Here is a 21,480-nt window from a genome sequence, read left to right on the forward strand (position 1 = left end):
CATCAGCCTGGTTTTTTCAGTGATGCATTTAGCAGAAAATAAGGAGTAGGTCAAATTCTGGTCTGGAGTAGTTTTTAATTTACTAACCTTTGCTGTTGTCCCGTTAGGGAAGCAGAGGGCCCTTTCTCGAAGGGAAAGAAACACCGAATCCAGGATTCTTTTGTACTTGTTCTCTTAAAGAGTTTCTTGTTCAGAAAGAAATCCCTTTTTCTCTCAAGGAGGAAAGCAGGACTTCCTGGCCTCCACACACCTGGAATTTTACAGCTCCTCAGCTGCAGGGTTTGAATTTTGGTGAGCGCTGGCTCCCAGCTCAGGCAGCTGATCAGCTCATGGGCAGGCTGCCAGGAAAGCCAGCACCTCCTGAACGGGTCCTCAAACAGGATGGCCCCACGGATGAAAAATTACAGAAAATGGTGAAGAACGCATAAAAAAACCCCTGAAGTCCTGAAGCAAAGCTCAAAGATGGGTCTCACAGGACCGGCAGAGAATTTGGCAGAGTATTTGAAGGAGCGCAAAGGACAAGGCACCCTGAGACCTTCACTGCTGCCGTATACCCTAATTGTGGGTCCGGTAATTACAGGGGAGCACCAGAACCCCTTGCATGGCAGTAACAGATACTACAGACTGACTGCAGTGTCCGTAGCTGCCCAGGGCTTCCTGCAAAGCCCAAATTACTCAGCTGGTTAAAAAAACAGAAGCGGCTTTGTACAGATATGATTTGGGTAGTCCCACAGAGCAGCAACGACAAAGCCGCCGGGATACTGGCACCATTCAGACACCCTGCCCCAACCCAGACTGCAGCCTGTAAACAGCCACGGGGCAGGGCTGGGGGATAGACCCGCTGCTGGCAGCCCTCCTCGCCCTCCTCATCCTCGCCACTGCAAACCAGCACCCCGACAGAGTGCTGACCACCGAGGGCAAAACACCACGGACCTGCCAAAATCATGGGCACAGACTTGTGCTCATGGGTAAGCAGGCACAGAGGGGCTGAAGTGACATCTATACATACTGTTTAAAAAGAATAAAATGAAGTCAGACGCTTCATTTCACATTGAAAGATTGGATTAAAGATATTTGATTTACATATTTGGTGTTATAGAGAAGAAAATATTTGCCTTGTGGTATTATTCACCTTAAGACTCACTTTTCAACCTTCAGCTCAACATTGACTGAGAACTTGTGTATTCCTGCATGTGTAAAAATTATCACATAATCACTGGATTTGAGGAAAAGCACCAAATGCCAAACACTGTCAGAGCCATAAGAGCTGCCGGTGCTACCCTGCTAATCACTATTTCACTTCGCAGAATTATAAAGGCCCCTCAACTGGTGGCAAGCAAATGGTTTCACTGCCGGTCTGCTCACTTAATTCCTTGGTAACAGCAAGATGCCTCCATTCCCCAAAGCCCCACACAGCTTTAACTGATTTGTTCTGCTGAACTTCTTTACGATTTCCTTTAAAAAAGAAATTATTAGAAGAGGCAACTCTTGGAATCTGAAAAACTGTTAATTTGGCAAACAATTCCCGTAAGGTCACAGCAAGACTCAGGCTCACAAACCTTGCTGTATTATGTCACATCATTTTTTTCCCCTCAAAGGATAAATAAACTAAAAACAACCTGTTGGGGAAATGGTATGTGACTGACTTCCAGAGCTTCAACTGACAGTACAGGCATGAGATATCTACGCATCTTTACTCAGTACATAACATACGTAACGCGCAACCTTAATTTAGAGGCATCCTACCTTCTGGATGCTCTATTCTGCCACCACAACGCTCCTTGCAGACGGCTTTCTCACAGTAGGTAAATCCACAGACAGCAGGCAAGGCATGGAGCTGAGCCTTACAAACCCCGCTCCAGGAGCCAACGCCAGGCGAGGCCAGCAAGAGGCCGGGCTGGTTTGGTAATCATGCAGCTCACGGTTTTAGTGGCAACAATGGTGAGGAGAGAAGCAGAGCGGATGGATGAAAGCCAGAGCCTGTCCTCTGTTCACACACACGTTCACGCAGGCAGTAGCGCCGGCTGCCCGCTGTGTACTTACCTTTCTGCCCATGCAAACCACTGCAGGCAGGGGCCTGAGCCGTCTCCACACGCTGGCAGCGAGGGCTGCACCCCAGACCCCCCAAATCCCAACCTTTGCTGTCAACCAAGCCAACAGCAACAAGTTTCACCATCTCTACCAGTACCCACCCTGGCACTTATCCTTTTTGAGTCCTTAGCAATCCTTCCACTGATAACCAGAAGAAAGCAGCTAAAGCAAAAATGTCACTGTCTGCTCTCAAGGGACTGGGGACTTCTACGGTTGAGCGGGAACTGGAAGTGTTTGGAGCCTGTGGGAGGACCAGAGGGGTGGGAAGGAAGGTGTCCCTTAATTGAGAAGGTCGCCACATATGGCAAGGCCATAAACTGCCGTGGAGGGTGCAGCATTCCCCCCAGCCAATCCGTGGGGACAGGCAGGGGCGTGCCGAGGAGCACGGGGGGGGAAATTGGCTTCAGCTTGCAAGGACTGCAATGGCTCTTGAAGATCTGAGCAGACATTCACATGTACAAGGAGGGGAGGTTCTGTGGGAAAATGCTATCAGGCCCAGCAGAGCCGTGGCAGGAAGGAAATTCCCCCAGCAGAGACGGCCATCGGCGCGAGGGCTCAGCTGTGTCAAGTTCAGGGGACTTCATAAATAACTCTGCCATCCCCAGGGAGTCATTGCTAAGGTCGCTATTTTTTCCCTTGAACTTTCCAGATGAAGGAAGCAATAGCAGAAGCAATGGCACAGATTTGGCCGGAGATCAACTGTACTGACAACAGTCATAGAATTTAACTCAGAAGTCCTTTGTGTTTGCTGGAGTTATCACCAGATGGGTCGAGCAGTTCAAGCAGCAATGTGGAGTTCTGCTTGAAAAATATTCCACATGTGCAAAATAATCAGAGCTGAAACTCACCGGCAGATGTAACCCCCAGTAACTAATTCCACCGCTTAGACCGAGTTAAAAATGCAGGGCATACGCTAGGCACCCATTAAAAATTAAAATGTTAAATTGTATTCTTCAACAAACTGCTGGGATTCGGAGTAAGAAACAGCCCTGATTAAAGATTAAGGACGGAGAGCCTATAAAACACTAATTACCACCGTACTTACAGTGAATTTGGCCTGTTGGGTTTAATTACTTCTAGTTCAAGATCACTTGAGTTCAGGCTGGGCTGGGGAGCGCTGTTGGAGTTGAGGAAGCTGTTTACGTTTGAAGAGATGACGGATTCCAGGCTGGAGTTGATGATACTGTTCCTGTTCTCCTCTAAAAAAACATCAAAAAACCAAGAATCGTCAGCCGTCACACACAGCTGCCATTGCGTACAAAAGTAAAGAGCACACTGCTGCAAAGGCATCGAGCATTCCTAGTAACAATCCCTGCCCTAATACAAATAGGGCAGCATCTTACCAGACCCCAGAAGACAGGCAGTTTACAGTCATGTTTTCTAGATATTATACATTAAACTATAAGAAATAGCAGGTACTCTATTTTTTTTCCTTCCTTAAGATGCAGCTACATTTTAAATGAACACCATTTTTAGTAAGAAAATATTCATTTTTCTCAAGGCATTAATATTTTATATTCCCAAAGACATCCGAAGTACCACACAACCTGAAAAAAATTAAAATGCAAACTACATACAGGGATGGATTTCTCTGTGACTGAAATCAGCTGCCAAGGGACTGAGCATTTGTGTGACTGAGCAGGATAACATTGTAGAACAAGAAAAGGACAGATCACCCAGTTAAAGTTTATGTCAGCAAAAAAATGCTTCAGCTAGGACTTGACTTCAACTACTATCGATCTTTTCCGGCCCGGTCTACAATTCAAAAGCAGCAGAGGAGAAAGGGGACAGGGTCTCCGCTCCGTTTCATCTTAGCTCTTCTGAAATACAGGGCAGCTGTGGGTCAGAAACTCAGTTTCATATCTGATCCGAAGTAGTGCCTCATGCCCGCTCCTGCCGTAGTGCCGGCTGTACTGCGTCAGGGAAACACTGGCACCGCTCTGCCGACGGTCTGGAGGTTTCTTAGAGTTCCTCGTTTCCCTTGATCATATTCTGTTAAGAGATTTCCCCCTTATTTGTGTAACTTCAGCAGTGAGGAGTGAAAATATTATGCATCCCAAACCGACATCCACAGCATGGGCTCCCTCCTCAGCTCTATGCCAAATTACCTAAAATCACATTAATTCATTTTCATAAGATGCCTTTTCCGTATAAGCAGTAATTGTAATTGTGAGAAGCAATTATCATCACTGATGGCACGGAAAGCAGCCCTATTGCAGAGAACTGCTGCTTCTGTGATGAAGTTTTCCTGAAAGATAGGCACCTGCTGGAAATCATGAGTCCTACTTCAATGACGAATTTTTCAAAAATTATTTTTCCAGTGCACACTAGTATGATCAAATTACTACTAAAAAGCACATAGTAATATGGAATCCCTTATTCTCAATCCCTTTAAAGTGTACACCTCTGCTTGTGTTAGAAGAACATGTAATACTCATCCGCATCCTGTTCAAATTTAAAGAAGGATAAAACAGCATAAGGAACTCCTGGGATACACGAAAAGTTAATCCCAAATATACAGCAGAAAGAAACCGCCTACATTTCCATAAAATAGCTTGGCAGTAGTGCTGTCTCAGGCACAGAGGAGCATGTGGCAACTCTTTGCCACTGCTTCAAAGAGAAAAGCCTACACTAGCAAAAGGTTTGTGGATGCCAGGGGGAAGAGCAGAGTCTAACGCTCCTGGTCGCACTCCTTCACTGGAGTTGCTGCATTTTCCTGGTACCTGGACAAATTCAGAGTGCCCACTTGGCAGTGAGACAGGAATAAAACTTGGTTTAGCTCAGGTTGATCTTATCTTCCAGAGACCAGCCAAAGCCAAGGATGTGTTAATTATGTTGATACATGTCAACACGTTCCTGAAATTGCATTTCATTAATCTTGATCTCCAATAAGCCACCAAGGGAACAAGCAGCACATACACTTCTCTGTCCCCTCCTTTGTGCCTCCAATGTACTGAGTTGGATATTTTGCCCAGCCATGGTTTCCAACTCGCCACCGTCTGACATGCCAAAAGGAAAACACAAACAATCTCGTCAGCTTTGAGCCATACAGTGACTCCAACGATAAGCCATGCTTTCCCTGAACCAAGTCAGAAAAGCTCATAAAGAAGAGTGATTTCCCCAGAGAGACAGGTCCTCTAACACGAAGCTATGGTCTCGCAAAAGCCCACCTGGGACTCAGAAGGCATAAGCACTTTGTGATGAAAAAGATTATCCATGCAGAAGATAAGAAGACACAAAAGTGAAGAAACGCAGAGTGCTGACCTCCACAAATATTGACAGGCAGACGCGGGAGCCAGCAGATGAAATAAGAGAGAAATTAAGCTGCCTACGGACCTATAATCCCCAAAAGGCCAATCCAAATCACTCCTCTATTTTTGCATCTGCCAGTACAGGTTTTAAACAGTGCTGTGACAGACACCTCCGTAGCGTATAAAGGTGGCCAACCCCAGGGACTGCCCACGCTGAGCCCCACCGGACTGAACGGCCGTACCGGAGGCTGTGAGGAATGCGGACCTGAGCCGCTGGAGTGTGGTCTAACACTACATCTTATTATTTCCAAACATTTTCTGCCTAAGGCTGAAGTCCGAAAATAAGCTCCATAAGCCTAACAAATCAGTGTCAATTGTCTGCCTAATCTCAGAGCTAGCTACCAGCCAATATTGAATTAAAGTCCCTGTCAGCCAAGAAACTGGAAGTGTTTCATCTAAAGAGGAAGGGAGATGAATGGCAGAATCTGAAACTCTTGCTTTATTTTATGTCCTCCTTTTTAAAAGGCTGATACTGTATTTTGCTTCATGTTTTTAAAAGCTTATGTGAAGGATTCTTTGCTGTGAGATTTAATTTGGTCTTACAGCTACAAGAGCCGAACCACCCATCAGCTAAAGCATGTTTCTTCTCTGTCACGCAGAAGGCAGAAGAGACTCTTTGCAAACTGCTGGCAGAGCCGGGTGCGAGGGGGGTCACAACTGGCCACGCTCTCGTTGCAGACCACCGACACCCCCCTCACAGCACAGCTCCGGCCCCTGCCACCAGCCCCAGCTCCTGGCTGCAACTCCTCCCTGCTGGCATCGTGGCCCAGCTCCCACTGCTGAGAGACCTACCATGAATAAACCAAACCAGCAATTTCTCTCCAAGAGCCCCAAAACTACCTTTCTGGAAAGGAGGGGCTTAAGGGAGAGCTGGACTCACATTTTTTGCAGACCTCCCTTCGCTAAACAACAAACTCTCCCGTTGCTGAACTGCTCAGCCAGCTTCAGTTCCCTCTCTTCCAGCTTGAGAACCAGCAACACGTCAAAGCAAGGTTGAGTTTTCACCACTTACCCAAACCTTTGTGAATCTTAATGGAAAGTAAGTCAAGCAGAGCCGAAGCCTCCAGCTTCTCTGGGCTCTCCTCCAGCAAATGCCACACCTTGCCAGATAGCAGAGCAGCAGCTTCTAGCTGATAACCTGATCTCGGGCACTTTGATAACAGTTACCCACAGGGACCACAGAAGTGATGACAAAAGCACTCTGCGTAACAAAATACGAGCAAAGTGCCAAGACACTGTTTATAATGAGGAACTGATAAGGAACAAAATGGTGTATTTGCTGTGTTAACCACACTTGTTTCATGATATCCACCCAGTTCCTGGGTCAGTTGTGCACAAAAATGTGAATGTTTAACAACAAAATAATCATTATAATTATCTAATCTGCGCTCTTGCATGATTCTGTCTGTTGAACGTTACAATTTTTGACTTACACACAGCTTTGTATGATGAATTTTAGTGAAAATTTTAGAAAGATATTTGACTTCAGTGAACAGATTTCAAGTAATAGAAAATTCACTGTCCCGTTTAACTTCTTTTTATCGTTAAATTGCTCTCAGTCTTAAAAAATATGCACTCTGTTTCCATTTTGAATGTGTCTAGCTTCAATTTCCAGCTATTAGATCTTATTATGTCTTTGTTTCATAGACGAATCACTCCTGCAGCATGCCTTCGGTGTTCCCATTGTGCCTGGGGCTCCTCTGAGCCGTCTTTACCTCTTCCAATACATACTTTGAGGCATGAGCACCGAAGTGACCACGGACTTCAGGGCTCCCTGTCCCTCACCCCCGCCACAGCCACCTGCAAAGGAAAGAGACGCTTCCACCAAACCCGGGTGCAGCCAGCGCTCTGCGATGGGGAGGCTGCTGAAGGTGCCAGCTGTTTCTGTGTCACAGCGGAGCTATTTCTGTGTCACAGCTCAGGACATGATGCAGACGTGGCACTCAGCTCGGCTTGAGCTGCTGTCTGAGCTCTCACGCTTCAACCTGACTTAGAGCCTTGGCCCGTCTCCGGACCGGTAAGAAAGGAAACCTCACATTATTCCTCAACTGACACATGCAGCAGGGACGGCAAACACTGAATAAATGGTAGTGGCTTTCCATATTCACAGGAGATTACGGACTGTCAGGAGGAAAATTGAGAAAACATTACTTCACGTGGGAATAGATAAATGCAGAAATAAATAAATGAACTCAGTTCCTCTCCTAGGCAAGGGGAGGACGGTACCTGAAGGCTCCGGCAGCAGGGCAACTCTAGATAGACTCTAACAAGCAACTGCTTAGTTAGCAGCAAATAAATTACTTAGGCTGAAATTTTTCAAAAGCAGCTTTTGATATTTGAGGCTCCATTGAGAGTCGTGATACCCTATTTCCAGAGCACGCTTTGGTGCTACCACTGCTTCCTTAAACCCACGTGTATTGTTATGACATCCTCCAAAATGAAAGTGCCTGATAATTAATGGTAACTCAATCAGAGGCAGACAAGCCCACATGTTTTGAGAATCAGCAAAGTACGCAGCAACCAATCCATCCACCCCGCAGTTTTAAGCCCTGGGGAGACAGGTTAACTCCAGCCTTCCCCTGCTCCTCGCTCCCCGCGCTCACCCACCTGCCCGAGCAAAGCAAGCCGAGCCCCCAAGCACTTGTTCTGCTCACCAGGTTACTCTCCTGCTTTTTTAGCAAACTGGGACAGTTCCCTGTGCAACTGGCCAGCTCCAGAAGCAGCCTGAGGCAAGGGTTGGGAGCGCATGGCCAGGAGGAACGGGAGAGCTGGGAATTGGGCTTACGCTGTAACATGAAGCAACAGCCTGAGCAGACACATTTCTGCCACTCCATGAGTAGGGATGGGGCACTGACTCTTTCACCTAAATATGTGGAGCATCAATTAGTGACAGAAATGGAAAGATGATCTTCAACATTTTTAAACCGCCGTGGTACACAATCCTCAGAAAAATGCAGAACCTCCTGGCCGAGTTTTCGTGTCTGTAAAAGGCAAAGTGCCTGCGGGCATCCAAAAAGAGTCGCCTTTCGGAGACGCAGACAGGTGTCCACCCTTGCCACATGTGTTGTGCCCCGTTTGCAGGAGCGCATCTCAGCAGCTGATGACGGCGAGGACGCAGGTTGGGGAACGTGAGAACGGGAATGCACAGGGGCCCATCAGGTGGGGAAGGGACAGCAACGCTTTATACTGTGCTAATGCAGCCTCATTTCAAGCCCCTGGTTAAGGGCTTGGATGCCAGACAATCTTCACACTCCCCATCAATGTGACAGCAGAGGAAACTGAAGCCTGATCCTGTTACGGGAATCGTCTCTTCCACTGACACCAGTAAAACTGCATTTTGTGGCATGGGAATTACAATCTGTTAGTCATGATTAGGGCAAAAACTTTGTCAAGTGGGAAAGCCAGGAGCCGCGGCTCGGCACACTTACGCTTCTCGTTGGGCTGTGCCGTATGGAAGAGCGTCAGCGGTCTCTCGCTGCAGGAGGGAGGCTTCGAGTCTGTGCTCTTCTTGCGAGATAACAGCAGCTGCGAGTTTGATGGCGGAGTCTCTGGCACCGTGTTAAATATCTGTTAAAAATAATAAACAAGTTGTTCTTTGGCATCACCCCTTCGAACAGAACAGCTGCCTACCTGCCTGGTCCGCACTGCTCTGCAGAGCAGTCGCAGAGCAGTGTCTAAGGAAGACATGCATTCAACAAGGCAACATTTTGGGTACAATTCCCTAAATTCCACATTCCCACCCTGTCTGCACTCCTTTTCTCTATTCTTCACCCAAGATGCATGTTTCAAGATGTGAAGAACCCCAATACTCTGGCACTCTGCTGAATTTTCGAGGGTGCATGGTGCCCCAGCAGACGATGGCGAGAGTGCCCCAGGCAAGACAAATCGGCATGTCCCCACGCACGCTTCCCCGCAGCGCAGCCCTCGGCGCCCTCGCACCCACTGGTGCCGACCAGCTTGGGAAAGTGTTCGCGACTTCAAGCCACAGCTGTCAGAAAACTGAGTAATCACATTTTTCTCAAGGGGACGGAATTTTAAAACTGCACGAACCTAAAGAGCAGCAGTTTTGGTTTCTGTTGATACTTGGTTATTTATTGTTTCTTTTCTGGAACCCCAGGCTCAGACAACAGCAGTGTTGCCTCAAGACCAGCTCTCTCAAGGTCTCCCTTCACTAGAGTATATTAGACACCATCCCTCAGTGCCTTTCCCTGCTCTACCTGCGCCTGCCGGACAGCTGACCGGCACTGCCAGGGGTTGCCAACGGGAAAACCGTATTTCAGAGGCAGCTCGCTGCCCGCCGCAGCGCCGGGGTGACTCCTCCAGAGCACGCAGCCATCGTCGCTGGTCACCGGCAGCCCTTGCCTTGCAGAAAGCCATAAATGCCGCCTGCCAGCTAGCGGGAGCGGCTGCCAGCAGTTAATTGGTTTGTTTCATGTAACAACAACAAAATCCTCACACACATGCATAAACCCTCCACGCTGACTTCTACAAATAAGTGCCAAAGAGCCAAGATGTGTTAGCCAAAAATTTTAATGTCACATCTCTCCCCAAAAGCATGGAGAGACAGGTGTAAAGGGCAGTACTTACGGCCCTCAGAGAGGAACTAATGAACCGTTCTCAATGAATCAAACACCTCGTGGCTAAGGACATCGCTCCCCAACCTTTCTATTTGTAGGGACTCGCTGCCCAGGCTCAGGTTTGGCTTCCGAGCCCGCAGACGGGGTGAGGCGCAGGAAGCAGCGATGAATCACTGTGCAAAGCTCCTGCGCGCACGGCAGGCCCCGGCCCCGGCACCGATCAAGTGAGCAGTTGAATCTGACTGTGCATAGTTGGGCACACTGTGAAACAGATGGATGGATTATGGAGTCCTACTGCAGCCCTTCCTGGAGAGCTCTGCTGAGCTCATTCACACATTCCTCCTGGGCTTATGGATTAGCGGAGGGAGAAGCAGCCCAAGCCACACTTTCTGCATGCAGCACTGCTCATTTTCACCCCGCGCGCGCCTGCCCGCAGCCATCCCCACCTCCAAAGCAGCTGTTTCCCAGGCTCCCCACAGCAGTTTGGGGGCCAGCAGTTCCCCGGCCCCTTGCATGGCTGCTGCACCCCGCTCCCCACACCCTAACATCCCTCCCCGCACCCCAACATCCCTCTCAGCACCCCAACATCCCTCCCAGCACCCCAACAGCCCTCCCCAGCACAGGCGCCGGCGCTCAGGCCAGCTCGCAGGTCCTGGTTAGAAGGGCTATTTGTAGCGCATTGCTTACCATGCTAAAACATTACACAGCTGCACATGCTTCAGGTGCCTGTCCCTTCGCTCTATGTGCTAAATACAGCTTCTCTGGGGCAGGATCCTCAGGACGGGGTGAAATTGGTACCAGGGGCACCTTGCCTGCCCTGGGCTCTGTTCCCCATACCCAGCACAGCCACTGCCTGCTTTAACATGCTCTTGCTTTCAAATTGCTTTTCAATAGTAAATTCTACTTGGGAAATATAATGAAATATATAAGTGAATCAAGATAAAAGTATTGATTTATGAATCACATTTTATGCAATGATTTCCCACGGCACACTTGAAAATAAACTTCCAGGTTTTCGTTTCCTTTTTTGGTCTTTAATAAGAGAAGAGATATATGCTCTTAAATTATGAACTCAGTGACTAAAAGCAGCCTCACCTTATAAGGAGGTTACATTTTTAAATGCAGCTGGAACATCGTTATGAAACAATTTTACTAAAAAGCTTCAGCACCTGAGATCTCGTACACTCCGACTTATCATAACCAACTTTGTATTTCAGTTAAAACGCCTAATCAGCCCAAATACCCACACTGCAGATGGCCTGCACTGCACCCTCATGCCGCACGCTCTCCGGCCGCGCTGGCGGAGGTGGGGGACAGGCAGCCTGCACCCAGCAGCACACGCACCCCACCATCTCCTCCCGCCTGCCCTTCCCATCGCGGGCTCTGATGTGCTCGTGCTGCACTCGAGCCCTTGGGTTTACAGCCTGCACTTCAGGCACTGACACAACTGCAACTGTCAGGGCTCAGTAAATACGCTTGTGGCTATATTATAAACTTCTTTTATTAAGCCACAACCTCTTCCATGAGCGCACTTCGCCCCTCAAGCAGTGAGCTCCCCAGAGGAACACCCGCTGCCCCGGCGGCACGGCCGGCAGCCCACACTGCAGCAGGATGGAGAGCCGCGGCTCTGGCCAGCACGCCGCAGTGACAACAGCACGACACGGTCTCCCGATGAAGCAGAAACACCAGCGTTTCTCCAGGATGGTCTTCAACCACAAATCTCCTCGGTGTCCCAAGCCCGCTACGGCATCTCCACGGAGATAAAGCCGGAGAGGGGAGCAGAAGCAATGCAGAGGCAGGGCTATTAAAAGCCGCTCTCTCTACCACCTCTGAGCCGCACAAAGCACACAGGCTAAATTTAGCCGCTCACAATGGAGAAAAGTCAATTAACAGCTACATTTAAAAAAGCACGATGCTGATTTTGAAGGTCTAAGGAGAGACCCCAAGAACTGTAAGATAAATAGCTCACTGTAGATGTGACTTTGCCATTATTGTGTACCGAGAAACGGCACAGATCTTTTCAGCAGCAAAGGAAACCAGCACTGCTGGACCAGAACCTCCTACTCCATCTCCCTCAGCTCAGACATCGCTTGCACAAAACCCCCACTCTTCTTCACAGGAAAGTTTCTCAGGTTTGTTTCATTTTTCAATTTAACAAGAATAGCCGAGACGCTCCTCACTGCACAAACCTGTGTTATAGCTCTCCCAGTCACAGAGTCCAATTAACGGGGAGAGAGAGACAGTTTAATAGCTGGAGTGGGAGAGGAGCAGCCAGGATTCATAAATCACATTTACAGCCATACCTCGCGCACTCACTCAGCCTGATGCAAGCGGCAATTTCGCGGCTCCACATCACCTTCTCCCCTGTCTGCAAAACCGCAACGACTCGGCGGCACCTCATCTCGGATGATTGTTAAAAGGCTGAATGAAACCTCTGAATGAAACACATCCAGGCGCTGCTACATCCTTTATCCTGCACCTCTTCCAGAGAGACGGACCCGTGGCCCCACCACCAGCGCTGAGGACCAGGGGTGTCTCCCCAGCACCGACGGCTGCTCTGTGCAAGGAGAGGGATGAGGCATGTGCGCTTTCCATGGGTTTCGGAGGAATTGCACCCCGCTGCCAGGCTGCCCGCGCTTGCACTGGAGGCACTGGTGGGGCCAGGGATGGTGCCCCCTCCGTCAGAGCCCTCCTTCCTTCCCCGCATCCCGGCATGCACTGGAGGATCTCCTTGTGCTTGGCATTAATTACCCCATTATGCCCATTTTATTACAAGGAAGGTGAAAACCAGAGGTTAGGTATCCTTCCCAAATCAGAGGAATGCGATGTAACGGCATACAAAGATCCATCCCCTGGTCTCTGCTCCGGCCAACAGCTTGGTGTAGTCCCATGCACCAATCTACATCTGGACTCACACAAGGAACTTGGAGAATAAGAAGCTGCTGCGATGTTCAAAATGCCAGTGGTACAAAGCCTTACGTGAGGAACGGCTAAAACCACTGCCACCAGCATTGCTAAACATTTCTGCTAATTACAGAAAAGAATAAAACGAAGACGAGGTGCTGAGGGCTTTGACTTTAGTATTAGTCCTTACCGTTTACTGAGGTTAGTGTTTGGGTCTGTGTAATTCCCTGCATAAACTAGTCTCCTATTTGTCATCAATACTGGCTGCATTAACATTTCACCTGGTCAATCCTTCATCTGGAGGGAACATCATCAAGACAGTAAATCGATCTCTTAATTTTGTAACATTTCAGAACAATGGCCTTTTCCAGAGAGCTATAAAAATTTAAGCTGTGGAAAAGAAAATGGATGGACAGCTGCAACTGTCAGATGTAATAATATTTCAGTATTACTTTTGGCTAGCTTTTAATTTTTAAATCAGAAATATGGTGTTAAATGGCAATCAGTTGAGTAACTAGGCATACAACACAGCATTCTTATCATTTTTGCACAGGAGGCACTCTTGGTTTGCCTGTCATGGCAACATCCAGACCCATAGGAGAAAAATCATTTTATCCATTTCATAGAATCATAAAATCATAGAATCATTAAGGTTGGAAAAGACCTCTAAGATCATTGAGTCCAACCGTCGACCCAACACCACCATGCCCACTAAACCATGTCCCTAAGCGCCTCATCTACACGTCTTTTAAATACCTCCAGGGATGGGGACTCAACCACTTCCCTGGTTTAATTATATATAATCAGGATATATTTTATAACGCATTACCTTAATGTATCATATTCACAAACATACACAGAAAAGGCTGAGAATCACTAATGGATAAATCTTATTAAGTAGCAATTTGACATTTTGTTGGTTCCTTGGGTAGTGCTGAGCAGCCGAGAGCCGGGCACGTTGCTCCCACTTGGCTTTTTCAGGGCTCCTGTTTGCTGCGTTGGAACATCTGGCAGGAAAATGGAGCTGTCATCCCCTCCTCCCTAAGCTCCGATCCTACTCTCATCCCAACACTATTCCACATTTCCAGAAGATCTGGTGTCAGTACAACCCATGGGAGATCACCCAAAGTGCAGCAGTTCCCAGTGGCAGCTGCCACCATAAAGACAAACGCAAGGGCTGTGATACCTTGATGTGCAGAGACCTTCTCGAGGAGAACATGTCTGAGAAGCTTTAAAAACCATCTCAGAGTTTATTGCTGTTATTGCAAGTATAACAAACAATTTGGATCCGAGACCTGGAAACCTGTTAAAACTCCAGAAACAATTTAACTTTTTGGATTACACACAGGGTTTAATGGTCTGTGTCGGATGCTCTGGCAACACAGAGCAAACCATAATTTACCAGTCATTCCAGGAACCTTCAGAAAGTCCCTGTTTTGCTGATTACGATTCCAAATTGCACATCGCTCCCGAGGCGCATCGGAACCATTGCATGCGCAGGGCACACATTAATCCGGAGGTACCGCCGAAGGGAGCACAAGTTTATGTTAATCAGTGAAGACACTGGAAGATCAGCACCGTATCCTGAAGCATCCTTCTCTGATACTTTTATGGCTTCGGGATGAATGTTTTTCCCCAGGGATAATCTCAGGTGGAAGATAGAATCATAGAATAGAATCATTGAGGTTGGAAAAGACCTCTAAGATCATCGAGTCCAACCGTCAACCCAACACCACCATGCCCACTAAACCATGTCCCTAAGCGCCTCATCTACTCGTCTTTTAAATACCTCCAGGGATGGGGACTCCACCACTTCCCTGGGCAGCCTGTTCCAATGTTTCACCACTCTTTCAGTAAAGAAATTTTTCCTTACATCCAATCTAAACCTCCCCTGCCGCAACTTGAGGCCATTTCCTCTCGTCCTATCGCTTGTTACTTCGGAGAAAAGACCAACACCCACCTCGCTACAACCTCCTTTCAGGGAGTTGTAGAGAGCGATGAGGTCTCCCCTCAGCCTCCTTTTCTCCAGGCTGAACAACCCCAGTTCCCTCAGCCGCTCCTCATAAGACTTGTTCTCCAGACCCAAATGAGATGAGCCAAATCTCAGGTGGGGTGACTGCAAATGCAGGCAGGCGAGCAGGGAACGCTGACTAACCCTCCTGAAACCCTCTCCACTGCCCCGGCAATCAGATAAGCCTACTGAAGCGACTGTGTAAACAAGCTGCCAGCAGTTATTCAGACTAAGGGATGTCATCACCAAGCTTGCTTTTTTATTTTTTGGTTACACAATGACAACAGTAATTTTGACGGGAGAGGTATTCCACTTACCTGGGGGAAATATAATGTTATACCAGACAGTTGCTGATTGCCAGGAACCATTCAAATCAATTACATTTTCCCTGCGAATGTACTTAATCATAAACAGTGTCTGTGAGTCACCGGTGTAAAACAATATAAAGCACCAGCAGTACAAGCGCAGGCAACTTGCATATTGCTAATCACCTACAGCAGCTCCTGTGGGGAACCTTCAGTGAGCTCAAATCAATTCAAATTAAGAAATACACTGAAACGAAACAGTCCTAAAGCAGGAGCTGGACCGGCACTAACACTGCATTTAAGAGATTTTCCTCTCCTGGAGTTACCTCTTCCTATCTCCCTCCTTCCCAGGACCTCTTCCCAAGAGCCCTGGAGAAATGGGGACACGGGTTCACAGGCGTTTCGCTCGCAGCATCCTTGTGCGAAGTGGCAGCCACAGACGGCCACGGCCCCGTGAGCCCTGCGAGCCCCGCGAGGGCAGCTCAGCACCCTGCAACTTCAGCCCTCGCTGCACCCAAGTGCCCCGGGCAGCAGGTACACCCACCCGCAGAATTAATGGGCGACGAATGTATGTAACCAACTTGCAGATTCACCCTTCTTCTGGTGCCATAAATTACTTCTAAGGAGGGGGAACCATCGAAGCACCAGGACACCCTGGGGTAGGAGCTGTAATTTGGCTGGTGAGCAGAGACGAGCCCTGCAGCCCACCCAGGCGCGATCACTGCAGAAATCTGTCATCGATTCCTCCACAGATGCCAGCTGACAGAGGGCTTGGCTGGCACAGCAAGAGACCCGGTTCAGGCAGAAAAAAAATCAATGTCTAAAGACATGTTTCTATAAGGGCCCGCGAGGGAAGGGCTCCATAAAGCACAGTGAGGGGGAGATAACACACGCTCGCAGCGGCGCCATGCTGCTTGTGACGCTGGCGGCACAGCCAAAGAGCTCATCACCACCGAGAGCCAGGGAGAGGTGGTAAATGCTTCTCTGTACCGACAGATTGATGACAGACAGACAGAGGTCACCATCGAAGGCCGACACGAGGATTTATGCCGGTTCCTCCATGCAGGACCAGGGCTGAGGGAGCTGGGCTTCGCCCATGACCGCAGGCTCATCACTGCTGCTCGCACGCCCCTCTGCACAGCAGCTCGTAATTAAGCCATCATTGCCATTACATTCCGCACGGAGGAGAAGAAAATAGCTCCTCTGTCCTAAATAAATACCATGGCCTTTATGTGCCTGTGGAAGCAATTTTTCAAAGAACACATGAACCACAGACACTGTCTCCCCATCCCCGCTGACTGCGCTGTCGATGCCCCTTTGCAGCCCTAGGCAGACGTGCCCTGGGACTGCTGCCTGCACTGCACGTACCAGAGGCTCAGCCTTGCACCTTAACCTGCAAGAAACCTTTTATGTTCAAGACATCTACAAGCAAAACCCCGCACCGGAGCCGCGATGCCACTCTGCCACGGCAGCCCCAGCCTGGGGCAAGCCTGCCTCTACTTCTTTCTTTGCAGCCTGAAGGCACAAATTAGTTAATTCTTTCCAACCAAAACCAGGCGAACAAAAGATTGTCAATAGGGAACTGTTTGAATTTAGAAGAAAATGGCATTTTTTTAGCACTGCCGTTTGCATGCAGCCACCTCACACAGCCGGCTGGGAGGGACAGCCAGCGCCATGGCCCCACTAAACCGCGTCTGCTCCACTGACAGACAAGAACATCCTTACAGCCGACAAACACAAATGCATCATAATTTAGGAGATCAACGTTGTGGATAAAGCCAGTGCTTGAATAAACACCGATTTAGTCAGAAAAGCAGGAAGCCAGCCTAGGCCTTCATCTTGCACTAGTTTCTTTTAGTGCTAATCTCTCTTGAAACTAAGGGCAACTTCCTATTAAACAATGGAAAGGGGAAAGAAAGGGGGATTTCTGTAATGGAGACACGGACATGACAACTCACACTGAGCTGACCATAAAAAAGGCTGGTTACCAGCAGCACTGGTTACACAACTACAGCCCGAGAATCGTCAGTTTTGGAGCCTCTACGCCATAACCCGAGCCGTGTCAATCGCTGGTAGGAACGCCTGGGCAGCCCCCCTCCCAGGCACACCCCCACCGCCGGCAGCAAAGCCGCCTCCACCGGTGCCGCTGGCCACGGGGAGCAAGGGGGGCCCTGGGAGAGGGGGCTGCAGTTTGTAAAGAGAGACAAATTCGTTCTCATAAATTAATTGCACTGAAAGAAGCAAGTGAAGCCATTACCTTCTCATGGTTTTCTATTAAAATTTCAATCACGATGTTCTGAAATTTGATGTCCATAATGGCAGCAACTGTTTCCTCTTGAGGTCGAAGCAGTGTTGGCCCAAATACCACACCCAGATTAGCAACAGTCATCAGGTTCTGCTTGTGATTATTTGCAACTCTGGGAAAAAAAAAAAGAAAGAAAAAAAAAAGAAAAAAAGTAGGTGATAGAACTAATCCACACGGAAACCCCCTCCCTGCCTCATGGCTGGCACAAAGCTTACAATGCTGTTTACATTTTTTACGCTCCTGGTGAGCTTCTTGAAGGCTCAGCCATGTGGAAAAGTACAAATTTAACTATTGTGTTACTAGAGACCTTTCAGCCTTAGTGAATTGACTAATCCCATAAAACCTCAACGCTATGCTGGCCACTGAGTCTCATGTTGCAAACCACTCCCAGGAAAACATCTTGAATCATTAATGCTTAAAACCCTTCTAAAAACAAATTGTTGGACCTCTGACACATGCTGCTCTCCAACTGAATGAGTGACCTAATATGTTCCAAAATCCAATTCCTTCTCACCCATTTAAGCTTTTGCTTGCACCAGAGGTCAGCCCCATCCAGCCCAACCAAAACAGGCTGGAAGGAAAAGATTGGGCTTTACCCCTGCACCCACATGCATGCACACGCGCCCTTCTCCGCCCCACCGAGGAATCTGCCCGACATGGACACCTGCTCTCCCGGGGACCCAGACACTTGAGCCTTCCTCCCTGTCACCTCCATCTATTTTTATGTTCGCAAGTATTGCAGCCCAGCGGGAGCAGATCAGTTCAGCAAAGTGAAACAGCTCGCGCTGAGGACCTGGCACTAATGTGCATTTGGGGGGGTTACTTCGGAGTAGCTCCAGTCTGGCCCCTGGTCTTAGTGGTGCAAAGCATCAGCAGCCCTCCTGGGTCACGTCCTCTGCCCCGGCTCGGCCCCAGAGAGCCCCACTGCCGTGCACCAAGGGCACGCTGCAATGTGGAACGCAGCCCGGAGGTCCCCGGGCCGTGTCCAACTGCAAGTGCCGGGGGACCCAGGCGCTCGGCTGCTCCATGGCAAACACCTGGTTGAGGCATGGACCAACGTCACCGGGTACCGTGGACTCCAGCTGAGTCACGTGCTGGAGTCACACAACGACACGTAACACAACGACACGTGCGTGGGTGACGCAACAAGGACTTGCGGTGGAAGCCCTACAGCCCCATCTCCGCGACTCTTTCTTGTGGTTTTCTCCTGACCTCTTCAACCAGGAAACTCGATGACTTCAGGCAGTGCAATCACACAATTTTAGCCTAAGGGGTTTTTTTAAGTGTCTTTTCCTTTACTCTTTCTCTCCTGTTTTCCCTGGAGAAATGCACTAGGCTAGCACAAAGTGAGGCTGAAACTCAGATCTTGCTGGATTGTCCCAAAAAGTTATTGCCGTGAGCTTTTATTACTGTCTCAGGGCCAAGACACCACAGCGCTCATTTTTGTGCATGCTTAGCTTATTTCAGCACAGTGTAAGCTAGGGCTGGCTTAAAAGAAAAGATGCTTTCCATCCTTTTTCATCCAACTCTCACTTGATCCAGCAAGGGACTCTTCGTTCCTCATCCCTATATGCGGCTCCTTAGGCAGCAGAAGAGGACCTCATCATTGAGGGATGCTCAGGGGCTCAGGACTGTTGGCTTAGCTCCCCAACAACAGCAACTTCAGCTCTATTTTCCATCCAGGCAATAAGTCTCACCTCTGGTGTTTGTTATGTCCCTGGAGAATACACAGAGCTGTCACCTCCACCAAGTCTGGACTTGGGTTACAACTTCAAAGGTGCGGAGGTCCTGGCCAAAGTCCCTTGGGAGCTTTGTAGGACCTCTCTCTTACCCATAACTTCCCCCACTGTCAGGAAGCTCTGAATATTTTATCACAAGTGTCTGAGAAATCTCCCGTGTCAGTAAACTGCAGCGCTGCGGGAGATGGGCTGCCCCAGAGAAAGGCTCCGGTTACGGAGATGAGAACCCGAGGAGGAAGGAGCCCCGCGCCGGCAGCGAGGCGATGCACTGCCCGGCGGGGCTGCTGCCATCCCGCCCTCCCCATCGCCTCCACCCAGCCCGGCTGAGTGTCCCCGTTCCCAGGCGGGTGCAGAGCCTCTCCCCGTCCTCACCGAAGGCAAGAGCTGGCCAAGCTGCGCACGCAGCAACACCGGCACCAGCCTGCTCCAACCGGCAGAGCTGGTAGGGTAGAAGCAAACTTTCTTTAGGGGATCACAACCTCGCGGAGTGGAGAGAAAGGCAGAAGTCGTCCAATAGGAAACAAATTCTTACTCAGGAAAAAACTTGCTTACTTACAGGAATAAACCTCCTACTTATATAGGGATTCAAACCTTTTCCCCCACTCCAACCCACCTCCTTATCAAGACATTTACAAATGCCAATGACATTTTTACATTGCAACAACACCTGTATTTCAGAAACACGTTCACATGCTCCTATTTGGATTTTGAAAAAAGCAGCTATAATTCAAATAGTTTTGAAAAGTACTAATAAAATAATAATTTCAATGACCTTCTGTGGTTAGTAAAACAATGTTCATTTATAAAAAAACAACTGAATTGATCTAAGTCTTACAAAATTAGGTCCCTCCATTTCTCATTACCGTTACCATGTAATACATCACTCTAATAAATTGCATTGTCATGGACTCATTATGGCTAGGCAGCTGTGCACAGCCCTGTTAATTATTTCAGACTAAACTATTAATGGCTTCCCAACCACGGCACGGTCCTGCAGCACCAGCCGCAGACCTGGCTCTGCCCTTTGCCCGAGGAGCGCCCACATGCCCAGACATGAGCGCTGGCCCTCGCCTCTGTCCCGCAGCCGGCACCAAATTTCTCTTCACCATGTTTGCTTTGAATTTGTAAAGTGTGGAAACAACTTTGCAACTGTGCAGGTCTGGTGGCACATGAACTTCTGATCTGTACCATGGGTACTTTTCCAGCAGTAGTCTTCACAATGCTCGGTTACCAAAGCTATGCTACAAAACATGATTCACCTTTCACATCCTTCAAATTCCATATCCATTATCCACATGATAATTTACTATAAATTATACCTTTTCATCATCCTTTGTACTACAAAATAATGCTGCAGTTTCTAAAGATGGGGTGTTCTCGTCCCAAAGTGTGCTTAATGTTGGTGCTTTTTGGCAGGCATTGTTAGTGCCATTCCTGAGCTGCCCTTTAGAAGGTTTCCAAGTATTTGCTGTATTTCCCTTTTAACCTGCTTTTTCTTTCTGCCCCCCGGTGCACTCTTAAAGCAATTGCACTAATATTAATTTAGATGGGTCCTTTTTCAGTTCTCTCTCCATCCACGCTTTGCAGAAATCACTTCCAGCACAAGCAGGAGGTGGGAAGCAAGAACTAATGGAGAAACGTGCAGAGCAACCTCTTAACTTCTGCTTGGGGCTATCACTGACTTTTGGACTCCAGGTTGTTCCTCCTCCTCACAGCACACGATGGTTCCCATGTGTCTCCGGGATCAGCGGGAGATCAGCCCGGCAGCGTGGGACAGGCTGCGGAGCCCCTTGACCGGGGGAATATCTGCACTCTGCAATGCACCACCAGTGAGCAGCCCTGCAAAGAAACTGTTCCATAAAGATCTGACCCATTTGGTGCAATCCCAAGAGGTGTGTTGGCTACTGCAAGCACCCAGCCAAAGGAGCTGGAGACCGAGCTCTGCCACCCAAGGGGACACCCCGGGCCGGGAGCCGAGGGCTCCTGTGGGAGCGCTGTCCCTGCAACTGAACAGGCAGGTCGTGTTTCCTGGGGGTGTCCGTGGATGCCTGCTCACTTTACATTCACTTTCAGAAAAACAAAGGAGAATGGGAGCGGAGTAAATCCATGTTGTGTGTTTTTTGATCATGGGTTGGTCTACGCGACACCAGGCCTGCTGGTGACAGACGGGGTACACCTGTCTCAAAGGGGGAAAAGGATCTTTGTACAGGAGTTAGCAGGGCTCTTTCTTTGAAAGA

General features: G+C 48.8%; 1 protein-coding gene across 4 annotated transcripts in view; it reads right to left on the reverse strand.

Annotated features, from left to right (window-relative positions):
- ARHGAP26 (Rho GTPase activating protein 26) overlaps positions 1-21,480 on the reverse strand; it is a 158,869-nt gene that overhangs the window by 32,543 nt on the left and 104,846 nt on the right. For all 4 annotated transcript variants that reach the window (XM_076350460.1, XM_076350459.1, XM_076350461.1 and 1 more), the window contains exons 18-20: positions 17,457-17,616; positions 8,831-8,969; positions 3,137-3,290 (exon numbers count right to left, since the gene is read on the reverse strand). In XM_076350460.1, the coding sequence (XP_076206575.1) occupies positions 3,137-3,290; positions 8,831-8,969; positions 17,457-17,616 (453 nt within the window). The remainder of the gene's footprint in view (positions 1-3,136; positions 3,291-8,830; positions 8,970-17,456; positions 17,617-21,480) is intronic.

Source organism: Aptenodytes patagonicus, chromosome 12, assembly GCF_965638725.1.
Source record: "Aptenodytes patagonicus chromosome 12, bAptPat1.pri.cur, whole genome shotgun sequence".
NCBI classification, from domain to species: domain Eukaryota; kingdom Metazoa; phylum Chordata; class Aves; order Sphenisciformes; family Spheniscidae; genus Aptenodytes; species Aptenodytes patagonicus.